This window comes from Octodon degus, unplaced genomic scaffold, assembly GCF_000260255.1.
Source record: "Octodon degus isolate 3935 unplaced genomic scaffold, OctDeg1.0 scaffold00031, whole genome shotgun sequence".
NCBI lineage: Eukaryota > Metazoa > Chordata > Mammalia > Rodentia > Octodontidae > Octodon > Octodon degus.
Window position 1 is genome coordinate 1,813,349 of NW_004524607.1, and position 11,880 is coordinate 1,825,228.

An 11,880-nucleotide genomic window follows, 5' to 3' on the forward strand; every position below is an offset into this window, starting at 1 on the left:
TCTCTCTCTCTCTCTCTCCCTCCCTCTCCCTCTCTCCCTCTCTCCCTCTCTCTCCCTCTCTCTTTCTCTCTTTCAGAACCGGGGATTGAACTCAGGTCCTTGTGCTTGCCAGGCAAGCGCTTATTCTACTGAGCTATCTCCCTGACCCCTAACTAGCTACTTTCTCTTAATTCAATGAATAGAAAGATTTGTACTAATAATGTTTGTGGACAAGATATCAGGTCTGCATCTTGGAGTATGAACAACTACTAAGAAGACAACAATATGCAATGTATTAATTATTGAAACTGTCCTACTATAGATTTTGAAACTATCTCATTGCTATTTGTTTCTCAATAAGATTATTTTTAAAAAAATGAAAATGCTGTTTTTCCAGAACATTCAGTGTTCAGTTATCTTGAACACACCCTTTGCAAAGCATTTGTTTTTTTCATAGGATACTACTCCTTAACCAAATTTGAATATGCTTGCACTCAATTATGTCTATGTTTATATATTTCGCAAAGCTAGATTTCTATGCTAATGTCTTTCTAAAAAAACCTCAAGGTGTGTTTTCATGCTGCTGATGAAAGACAAATGTGTGAGATGATCATTTATTTGAGATAAATGTGCAGAAAATTTTCCATGTTTCATAGAAATATTTAATGACTACTTTGGAAGGATGGCACTATTGATAAATTAATTTATAGAACAAATTTTTCTTTTTTCATTGACTTGGGGGAGAAGACAGGAGGTTTTTATGTGATCCAAATGTAGAGGGAAAATGTCATAGAGATCTTTGAAGACTGCCTTGAAGGGAGTGGCATCATTGATTTATTAATTTATAACACAAATTTGCTGCTATTGTACTTTGGCCCTAACCTGGGTGCTGTGCCAATTTCTAAATTAATTATAACTCAAGGGAAAAAGTAAATCTACAATAGGAAAGGAAAAAGTCTTTCACCAAGCTGCCAATGTAAATTGGCATGTACCATTAATTATGATGCTGAACAATCATTGCTAATTCAAGTGCTTATCCTTTCTGCTTTTACTGAGACTTAGGAGCTTAGATACTGCTTGTTGTAGTCATCTTTATACCCAAGCCAAGCTGATGTCCCTCTTGATAAGTGATGCTGTTTGTTGGGGGAGGGGAGGATGGCATGATTAGGGCAAAATATTATGCTGGGGACATACACAGAGACTTAAGGATGTGGGTGATTTTATGGTTGGACAGAAGGGTTTCAGGCAATGCAGTGAAAAGGAGCCAGGAAGCTTCAGGGCAGATGGTAGCAGGGTTGGGCTTGAGGAATTTTGTCTGCCATGAGTGTGGAGGTGGATTAGGGGAAGAAAAGCTAAAGTCAGGGAGACATACATAAAGAAAAAACAACCCTCTTGTTAGGAAATTTATTATGTCTATGCCTAAACCACATCTCATGAAATCATGTGCCTACTCCACAACCCAATAACATACATTTTGTGGCTGGGTATTCATTCTGCATGAGCCAAGACAACAAAGTGTACTAGTGTTCATTGTGGTTTAGAACTAACATCCCCAGGTCCCCTATTCTCTTGTGTGCGCAGTGACTGGCTGATGTGGGCTACAGTCATCAACAAGTCACCCACTGATGAGTTCAGAAGCTGAATGTGCTGCTAGTAGAGGAGGCCTGATCAGAAGTGATCACTGGAGGCTTCTGGAAGGTTCTAGTTCTCTCTGGTCTCCTCTCTCTCTCCTTTCTGGTTGCCCTGGGCTGTAACCTTTCCTTCTGTGATGTCTTTGTGCTCTATTGTTTCTGCCTTGGGATGGCTGACCATGGTCTGAAACTGAGCCAAAGTAAACTTCTCCTCCTTTAAGTTTTCAGTGTTGGAGATTTTGTCCCAGCAATGGGAAAGCAACAAAGACAGTATTGTTTCTGGGTGCAGAGACACTACAAGCCTCTGAAGGGTAGACGGGGGGCCTTGCATCTTAATGTTGGCAGTCCTTCGAATGTAGTAGGTCTTACAAAATGTTTATCAGGTGAATAAATGACAATGAGAATAAATGAAAACAGAAGCAAAGCATTTTGGAGAATATAGTTTTTCTTGCCCCACAAGTTAATATGGTGATAACCTCAATTTCATATATATGTTTTTCTCTGAGAACTGGACCCCTAGAATAACAGATTATTTCATTTTCTTTCAGACCTGCTATCCTGAAAGAATAAATACCTGCTAGGAGCTATGAAGTGTGCAAAACAGTTTGCCTATGGAAGTATTCTCCCATACTCATGTAGAAGACAAAGACTTGTGGACTAACAGTCATGCATATTTTTCCCTCAGCTGGCAAACATGAAGCCTCTGTAGGTATTTCCTCATGTGATGTAAAATACAAGTATGGCCACAAATTGAACAGACCCTGCCATATCTATCAAAATGATTCATTTTCAAAGATGGAAGAAGGTCTGGCCAGATAGCTCAGTGTATTAAAGCACCTGCATAGGCAGATACAGGGGCTGGGGGTTTAACCCTGGCCTGCTGTGCTGGTTCTGCCCTGGGTCATGCTGAGATGGCAGTTGAGACTGGCGTGGTGGTGGCTGTGTGTCCCTGTAAGCCCAGTGCTTGGGAGGCTGAAAAACAGGAGGATCATTACAAGTCCAACCTGTGTAGTGAGACCCTGTACTAAATACATTTAAAAATAAAAAGATGGAAGAAAATCTTGAAAAATATCTGAGTAAAATATAGGACACCAAGTTTATACATACAAAAATGTAGGTAGATCAGTAAGATTTGTATTAAATACCACCATTCCCCACCCCCCTGCCACCCACAGCATAGTGGTGAGAGTCAAGGGGAAAGGTGCGATGTGACCAGCGTGCTGGGGCCATGGGCAAGGAGCCTCAGAAGGAAGGGTTGAGCAAGAGCAAAACTGGATGACAGCACACATGTTGCGAAGACCTGGACTCAACTATGGCAAAACTGGGGACCGCTTGGAGAAGTCATGGAGTGAGAACCAAGAGCCCTTAGTCTAGAGGCTTATGAAAGATGAGCCCAAGTTTTCCTTAATAGTAAGGACTAGTCCTCTAGACTGGTTTCCACGACTGCTATTGAACTTTTTTAGAGCTCACTAGTCATTCCCAAAAATCTTCTTAAAACTATCATTATATCTACCTCTCTTTATTACATGGTGCATTTTAATTGGAGATCATCCATCAGAACAAAGAACAGAGCAGTTGAATTCCACTTCTGCTCTACCTGTTGAGCAACAAAAATGGCAAAAGTACTCACGTTCCACAAAGTAAGAGCTGGCATCTATCTTCCAGATGATCTGTCCCCGATGAGAACCATTGACTCCACGGTTCTTATAGTCCAGAAAGTTTTCAGACAAGACTTCATCTACATCCACAAAAGAAAAGAGCAATGCAGAGAAGTGTATCAGTCAACAATGTATTTAGAGAAAAGAGCAAAGGATATGCTATTTCCAGTTTAACAGAGGGAAAAGTTACCTGGAATCAGAGCGAGGGAGCTGGAGCATCGGCAGGCACCAGCAGTACCAAAGCTTTCTCCCCACATGACAGTACTGGGCAGGGGTAGTCTAACTGGATCTTGAGTACCTTCAAAAAGCTAATCACTGTGTTAACAGTTCATTCCACTTTTTAGTACTTCTTCATGTAGAAAGTTTCAGTATGAATGTGTGCCTCCTAATGCCTAACCCTTCAAGACTGAAGGTGGGACATCAAAAAAATCTCATCATTCTTTCCATTTGGGGTCCTGTTTTTAAGGACACCCCTTCATAAACTCAGTCACTTGCTCATTCCAGATATTAGGGAAGGTGCTGGGAATGTGTTTTTAGGTGAAATCAATATGGTGTCTTTCCAAAATTAGAGAAAAAGGAGGGATACAAGGAAAGCCAACATTTTGGCCCTAGCCTTCTAAGGTCAATTAAGACTCAGGACATATGAGAACTTGTACTGTAACGTCATGTACCTCGGTAGTGTCCCAAATTTTCTGATCAAGAAGATTATGGGGCTAAAGAGGAAAGTGATCGATGACGTAGAGTAGGCCTAAGGAGAGTCACATGGAGAGAAGACACTCTCTCAGGCTTTCACAGAGAGCACATTGGCCAAGCAATGGCCATGACTCATCCACATGGCTGCACTGAAAAAGGCTCTACAATCTGAGGTACAGGATCTCAGGATAAATCCTGAGGACATTTCACTGACCTTCTCAGACCAAAAAGCTACAACTCTTGTTGCATAGGTCCTGCTTTACCTTGGTCTTAACCATCCAGTAGAAAAGTATGAAGACAAAATATAAGAAATAAAGCCATGCTGTTAAGTTGAGCTGTGGGGGACTCAGGTCAATAATTTCTGACATTGCCAGTTAAACAGAAGACCCAATGCTATTATGGGCTACTGGACTCTTTTTTAGAATATTTTGCTGAGTTTACACACCTATAGTATTCAATAACGGAACTTAGAAAAAATGGGGTATACCTATGAATGTCCATTTTGTATCTGTGTATTCAAAGTAGGTAGGATAGATATATAGTTGCATTCTCTTAATGAATAGAATGATTTGTTCTAATGGTGTTTGTAAATAGGATCACAAATCCGCATCTTGTACAGCAATTAACCACTAAGAAGAATATGTGCAGTGTATTATTTGTTGAAACTGTACTTCCGATTTGATTTGAAACTGTCTCATTGCTATCTGTTTATCAATAAAACTTTAAAAAATTATAAAAAAAATATGGTGTCTTTTGAACTAAAACTTACAAACAGCTAAGAAAAAAAGCACCATTAGTCCTTGTAATAAGAGATATGAAAGAAAACAGAAACAGGGTTCTGTAACAGACAAGGATAAGAAAGGAGGTCAACAGAGTGGTCAGAAAGTACTGAAGCATGAGAAGAGACACTGGGGCAGTGGATGAGGGTAAGTGTTGGAGTGTTGGAGGCAGCTGAATTAGACAGAAATATTATAGGCAGTCAGACAGGGCCAGGCCCTCAAGGAGACAATATGGAAGCCAAAGTGACTTTGCAACTTTGGAAAAGACAGACACTCCCGCTTTGGGCCAACATCAAGACAGAAGTAAACAAATACAGCCACATACTTCCCTGGGAATGCATATCAGGGATCAGCATTCTAAGTAGGTATCAATCACCCTGAAAGAGCCCTAAAGTGTCACTAACCCAACCCCCAACAGGAAGAGACCCTGTCCTGTATTCATGCCCACTTGCTATGTAATTCACTTCCTCATTTGGTACTGGATTTAGTCAATTTTACCTGAGCAATGGTGCTTCTAATCTCATTGGCTGCCCATAGTCTTGTCCCACTTCATGTGGGAGGCTCAATAACTCCAGGCCTCCAATCCTATTGCAAGTGGGTTTCCGGGTTCTTGTGAAACTGACACATCATGACTCTACGCGACATATCCTTTAATGGTCACCTGAGTGCCTCTGACCTATAAAATTCTCTTGGTGCATCAGCGTCATTAGTAACGCTGGCTTCCTCTTCTCCTACCTCTGCTGAGCTAAGCTCCTAATTCTTCTTACCCCGCCTATTTCCCATAAGTCTCCTGCTATGTCCCGGAGGTGGGACTTCCTGTCATAGCCGGGTTGCCTAGTTACTCGCGCCTTTTACCCGCCGACGTCATTTCCCTATGCCTCCACTATATATACCCAGTTTCCTTTGAATAAACAGACTTGATCAGAATCTTGTCTTGTCTCTATTTCTCACGTCTCCTGTCCTTTGTCCCCTCCTCAATTCCCCGCTCCTCTCCCAGGTGACCTTCATTGACTGACCTGCTGGCTTGGGACAACTTCATGCCCACCTAAGTAAGTCCCCACATTCTCCACCTTACACCTGCCTCACTACATGATTTTACACTATGAAAGTCCCTGGAAGAGACAGCTTTCTGAAGACAACCCACTCGGGTCCCCCTACCGTGCCTCTCTAGGACAGGAGCTTTCTTCCCCCCAGTAAATATATTCTGTTTTTAACCTCCATTTGTTATTAAAATTCATTCTTTGATTTTAGAGAACACCAGCTCATCCCAGGTACCTTTGAGATTGGATGTTTCACTTCCCCTATATCAAGAGGGCGGTGCAGGTAGTGCTGCTGCCTGGATACCCTGAGCTCAGCTGGTGGGTGATGGTATGCTTTACCCTTGGGGTGTCTCTTCTCATCACTTTGCGAACTTGATCTCTATCTTAAAGCTTCTGGCTATAGAGGAGAGCTGTATTCTTAGAAAGGACAGATCCTAGAAGCCCAAAGTCACTTTCACCTCTTTGATTTCAGACCCTACTCTTTTAGTGCAGATGAAAACAGAGATACAAATTGTATCTTGATCTGCTATGGGCCCTTCTAATTTCCACTTCCCAGGAAAGTAATCAGCTGATATAGCTGGATCTAGGGCAGTGGGAAAAAGTTCTGAGAGTTCATACACAACACAAGGGGTGAAGGGACAATTTTAGCAAGGATTTCTGAGGGCAACCCACAACCTCAGATCTCCAGGCAGGAAAATAGGTCATGGCTACCACTTTGCCTCCTAAGATAAACTGGGGTCTGCATCCTGCATCCTGCCTCCAGCTAGACAGAGAAGCCAAGTGGTGAGGAAGTGCAGAAAGGGCTGAGCTTTATGCCCAATCTATGTACCTCACCAGCAAAGTGAGGGGCATTTAAAACTTCAGCCTTACAGGGAAGGGGTAAAGCAGACATCTGGTAAATGTACTTGTAACTGGCTGTGTTGATGGCATGGTCTTGGAGGCCTTAAGGATGACTGGATGAGCAACTTCATTTTTGTCTCATTACAACAAGAACTGTTCGCATCCTTGAAGCGTCACTTGTTTGTAAAGTTTGCCATCTTTATATGCGCAGCGTGTGCTCATAGCCTTGTTTGGGCTTTTAAAACAATTGCATAGTACATCTTTTGCAGTAATTGCCTCATTTCTGCAAGAAGCACCGTGTTTTCTTAGTTCTCTGAGTCTTCAGAACAAATAGAAAGTTTTATACCCAGGTAGCAATTTCCCACCTTGTTGCAATTCTCCAAGTGGTAATATTTACCTGAATTTACCTACTCCCATCACCTGAATATTCACTTTAATAACTGAAGTCAGGTATTCACATACTGTGACACCTAGGATGGGGGTGCTGCTTTGTATATGAGATAAGGTGTATTGTGTACTTAGCTCCATTGTGAGTATTGTGCTAGGGATACACTGGCCAACAATGCAGCCTGAATTCTTAGGGAGTCTCTAATATCCCTGAGGATTTATTCAAGAACAGGCCATTTTATTAGAATAGAGTATACAAATGGGGTCGGCGAAATAGCTCAGCAGACTAAGCGCCTGCTATGACAAGCACAGAGACCAGGGTTCGATCCGTGGTCAGCATGCCATGCCAGCCTCACTCCTGGGGCATGTTGAGCCAGTGACTGAGTCTGGGGGTGGTGGTGCACGCCTATAATCCCAGAACAGGGGATACTGAAAACAGGAGGAACACTACGGGTCTGAGCTGCATAGTGAAGACCCTGTATCAAATGATAAATGAAAAATAAGTAAATAAAGAAAAAATTAAAAATAGTATAAAAATGAGTTAAATATGAAGGAGCCATAGGAACATGAGTGAGAAAAGAATGGGATGAATAAATAGAACCAGTAAAAGCAAAACAAAACATAAAAAACCCAATGAATTAAATGGCAACATAAAAATTTTTTTAAGAGAAAAAGACATATTTTCTGTATACACTTACACAGGGCACAATTTAATGCTTTGGCTATTCGTCCATACTCCCTTCCTTGACACTAATAATAATATTTAATAACAAATATCACACAGGAAAACAGAGCTGTCTGCATTCTTGCCTGGACCAGCTCTCCTGAAAAGTCAACCTCTTTTATAAGATCTTTATCAGTTCTGCTCAGGCAAGTTACTAGTCTCCTTACCTAGGAAGCAAATGGGTTAGACATGTCAGCTGCAGAAAAATAGAGTGTGTCTTCACGTGTCGTGCAGAAGTAAGTTTAATGAAGGGAATTCAGTACTGGAAAGATGGGCAGTGGATTGGGCTCTGGAATTGGCCCCCATACGAACCTTACCTAACTGGTTTGCAGTAAGGCATCTGCCTGTGTCTCACTCGGAAAGGCTGTCCTGGGACCTGTGGAGGACAGGAGCTGCTGTCCTTGCCCCACTGCTGCTTCTCCTCCCACAAAGATGGTGACTAACTAGTAACAAAGGAGTAGGTTAGAGCCACAGCCACATTACTGACTGCTGATACCCAGGAAGCTAGTGAAGGGGCACAGGACACTGTGGAGAAAATCCTTATTGCTTATGAGCTTATTTGACCAGGCAAATCCCTGTATTTCTCCACCCAGTCTTGTGCAGGTGCAGCTAAATGAAGAAACCAACTTTGTTTCTGGAACCTGGTTGCACAGGAGTCTGGGAAGAGTAATTCCCAGGGAACCAGATTCTGCGCTGGATCAAGGCCCTCAGGCAGAGGAGAGGATTGGAGTGGACTGCGGGGCCCAAACCACTCTCACTGTCCACAGGATGTGGAATGGCATTTCCTGGGCCCTTACCTGGACACTTTGCTCAGTGCTGCCAAGTGGGCAGGACTCTTTGTGGAAGCCACTTTTACACCCCCTTGCAACAGGGAGAAGTAGGTTAATCACTTACAGGTGATCTGGGAAGCTTCTTTAATCCCTTTTCCTCTTATTTTCACTACAAAATGAGGATAATATTAGCACCTCGCTTAAAATTTTGTAGTGAGGATTAAATGAACAATTACTGGCAGCAGTCTCAGAATAGTGTCAGACATCTTAATAAGCAGCTATTTCTGTTTAGTATGTGTGTGCTAAAAATAGGCCCTTCTATTTTAAATCCCCATGAAACTTAATGAACAAAGGCATTAATGATAACTCAAGACGTTAGCTTATGCCAGTGCTATATAAATTTAGCCATTTCATACTTTGCATAGCACACAAAGAGATGTATTAAATCTCTCCAAATAAGATTATATGTACCTAATGATGCTTATTTCTTCTGGTGTGTAGATTTCCATCTCCTGCTCCATAATTTATAATAGAGAAAAATATCTTTCTAAATGCATTTTTAAATATTTTTAGAAATATTTGGAAATTCTAATGAAGATTCTAAAAAAAAAAAAAAAAAAAAAAGAAATGAAAAGTGTTTTCCCTTGATTAGTCTTCAAAATGAAAACTATGGCAATGGTTTCCACACCCTAAGTGTACACAGAGGAGACAACAAAAATAGTATTGCTGTTAAAAATAGAATGCATGAGGGAGCCATTCTCCTCATCAAGGAGAGTCAAGCCAGCAACCAGATTGCCTGAGCTCATAAGAAAAAAACAACATGGCTTTCACGCCTCATGTTTCATGATTTCCATGCGTTCTGATAATGAAACCTTGGAAGGATCTCTAAGGAATCAACCACTATGCATTTTTACTAAAATAGTTTAGCCACAGTGTGTTAGTTGATACATTGTGTCAACTTGGCTGAATCAGTCCCCCCCCCCCAGCTCTCAGCAAGGGATCTAGCCCTGCAGGTGGGCAGGGCCCAGGAATTGAGACAGGCAGGAAGTTGCCCTGCCTGGTTTCCTGCCACCCCGCCCACTTCCGTGGAGAACTCTCAGTCTTCGGAGGAGCTTGATCTTTGAGGAGCTCCGATCTTCACTGTGGAGCGCTGGTCTTCACAGTCAGTGCAGAAGGAAGAGGGAGGCTTCATGGCCGCCTCTGCAGCTGCTGCTCCTCCTCTGCTTTTCATTGTTTTCTGTCTTATGAACTGCTGTTGTTTGCCTTGCAGCCCCCGGAATATGGACTGAATCCTCCAGTAACTGTGAGCTAAATAAGCCTTTCCTTCCTTCATATTGAGTGTAGGGTATTTGTCCCAGCAACGAGTAAAAAGTAACTAAGACATACAGAAAAGGAGAGAATTTGCTCACCTTTCATACAGCTGAGCCAATGATGTAGAAGTCATGTTGTCACATGCTAGGCAGAGACTCTATGGAGAAAATGGCAGGGAAGATCCTAAAAATGTCCCTTTTTCCTTTCTCTAGTTTTTCCTTCATGTTGCTTTGAGCACAAAGATTCTATTTCTGCCTTAATTAAGAAATACAGCACCAGCTCTTCTGGATTCTAATAGTGTATCTAAGGTAAAGGAGCATTTTCCATTATCCAAGAGTTGTTTTCCATAAGGAAAATATGGGGAAGAAGGAGAAGAAAGAGGAAGGAGAGAAAGAAAGGGAGGAAGAGGAGCAGGAGGAAGAGTGGCTACTATGGCTCTTGTCCCACCATGGTTTGTAAATTCTAGTGAGAAGCAGTTTGGGAGGCTGATTTCACTGAGGAGACATTCAAGAAGGGAATAAAACAAAAAAGACAGAAAATATACAAAAGGGCAAAGGAATTTCAAGGATGAAAAAATACCCATGAAAAAGAACTGTGAAGATCAAAGGAATATGAAAGCATCCTGGCTGAGCTACTTAGACTCTTAGAATAAGCGATATTGCTAAGGTTAAGAAATCAGTAGTGGAAAATAAATGAGAATTGTCTAGGACTTTTCAGTGTTGACACTATTGATATATTTATGAGTAGATTGCTGCTTTTATACAATTCAGAACAAAGAAATGGTTAATGGAAACTCCAACTTGTTAAATTATCCAGGCTGGGCTTGAATTTATAATCCACCTGTCTCGGCCTCTCTGAGTTCTGGGCTTACAAGCATGTACCACCTTGCCAACCTGGACAACTGTGCTTATGATGAGGCTATTCTATGCCTTGTAGGATGATGAGCAACATTGCTAGGCTCTCTTCAGTTGATGTCAGTTGCTGCTCCTAGAATCCAAAAGCCAAACATGTCTTTGGACATCACCAAATATTTCCTGAAGAGTACAATTAACCTAGGCAGAGAATTACTGGTCTATACTTAAAAGCAACCACCGTAAGAATAATATGACAATGCAAAATTTGTAAATGAATAGAAAATTCCCCCCAAAAGGCAGTCAAAAATTAAAAACAGAGAGACAAAGTAAACACATTAAATAAAGAAGATGAAGAGAAATGGCAAAAAGAAGTTGTAACATAATGGTATTATAAATGTAAACAACTTATCCTAATTAAAAATCAGATAATCTCCTATCAGAATAAAATGATACACACAAAGATCTATACTTTAAAAAGGACCCAGAAGGAGTATGTCCAGAATATAGCAGGGGAAAATGATCAGGCAAATAGAAAACAGAAGAAAACTTAGATATCAGCATTCTTAATAGTAAACAAAGTAGAAAATTTGAATCAAAGAAGAGCATATAGGACCTGGATAAATCTTCACTAATAGTCATGAGCCAAAGAGGATAAAAGATATAAACACCATGACCATTTACACATGTAAAATACAACACCAACATTACAAAGTATACAAGTTATAAAAGTAAAGATAGATGCACTGATTTGAATACAGCTTATTTCCACCAAAATGTAAACTAAAGTTTAGTCCCCTTTGTGAAGTGTGTAGAGGTGGAAACACAATTTGATGATGATGCTTAGATCTGGGGTCTTTGGGAGACAGGATAGGTAAGGTCATAAGTTTGGAACTCTCATGATTGAATATTGGCAGCTTTAACCAACTGATAAGAAAAAGCATTCTCTGTTGACAACTAAAGATAACTGGACTGTGTACTGTTCTTACTGCAACACTTTCCTGAGTAGGGTTATGATCATTTGACTGTTAAGTGACTGTATTTACAGTTTCTAGGGTTTGTCATATTGGGGACAATCTCCATTATGTACTTTTTAAAAATGCTATGCTATTTCTCATTCTGGAACTATGGAAAGAAAATATATAGAATGGGTCTATTTCACATCATCTTTATTTTTTAATGCACTTTATTTTTTTTTTTTCAAATCATATTTTATT

At 40.9% G+C, this 11,880-nt stretch overlaps 1 protein-coding gene across 1 annotated transcript in view; it reads right to left on the reverse strand.

The window, feature by feature from the left end:
- Hecw1 (HECT, C2 and WW domain containing E3 ubiquitin protein ligase 1) overlaps window positions 1-11,880 on the reverse strand; it is a 372,273-nt gene that overhangs the window by 292,447 nt on the left and 67,946 nt on the right. The window contains exon 3 of the mRNA XM_004629654.3: window positions 3,241-3,348. Coding sequence (XP_004629711.1) covers window positions 3,241-3,348 — 108 coding nt within the window. The remainder of the gene's footprint in view (window positions 1-3,240; window positions 3,349-11,880) is intronic.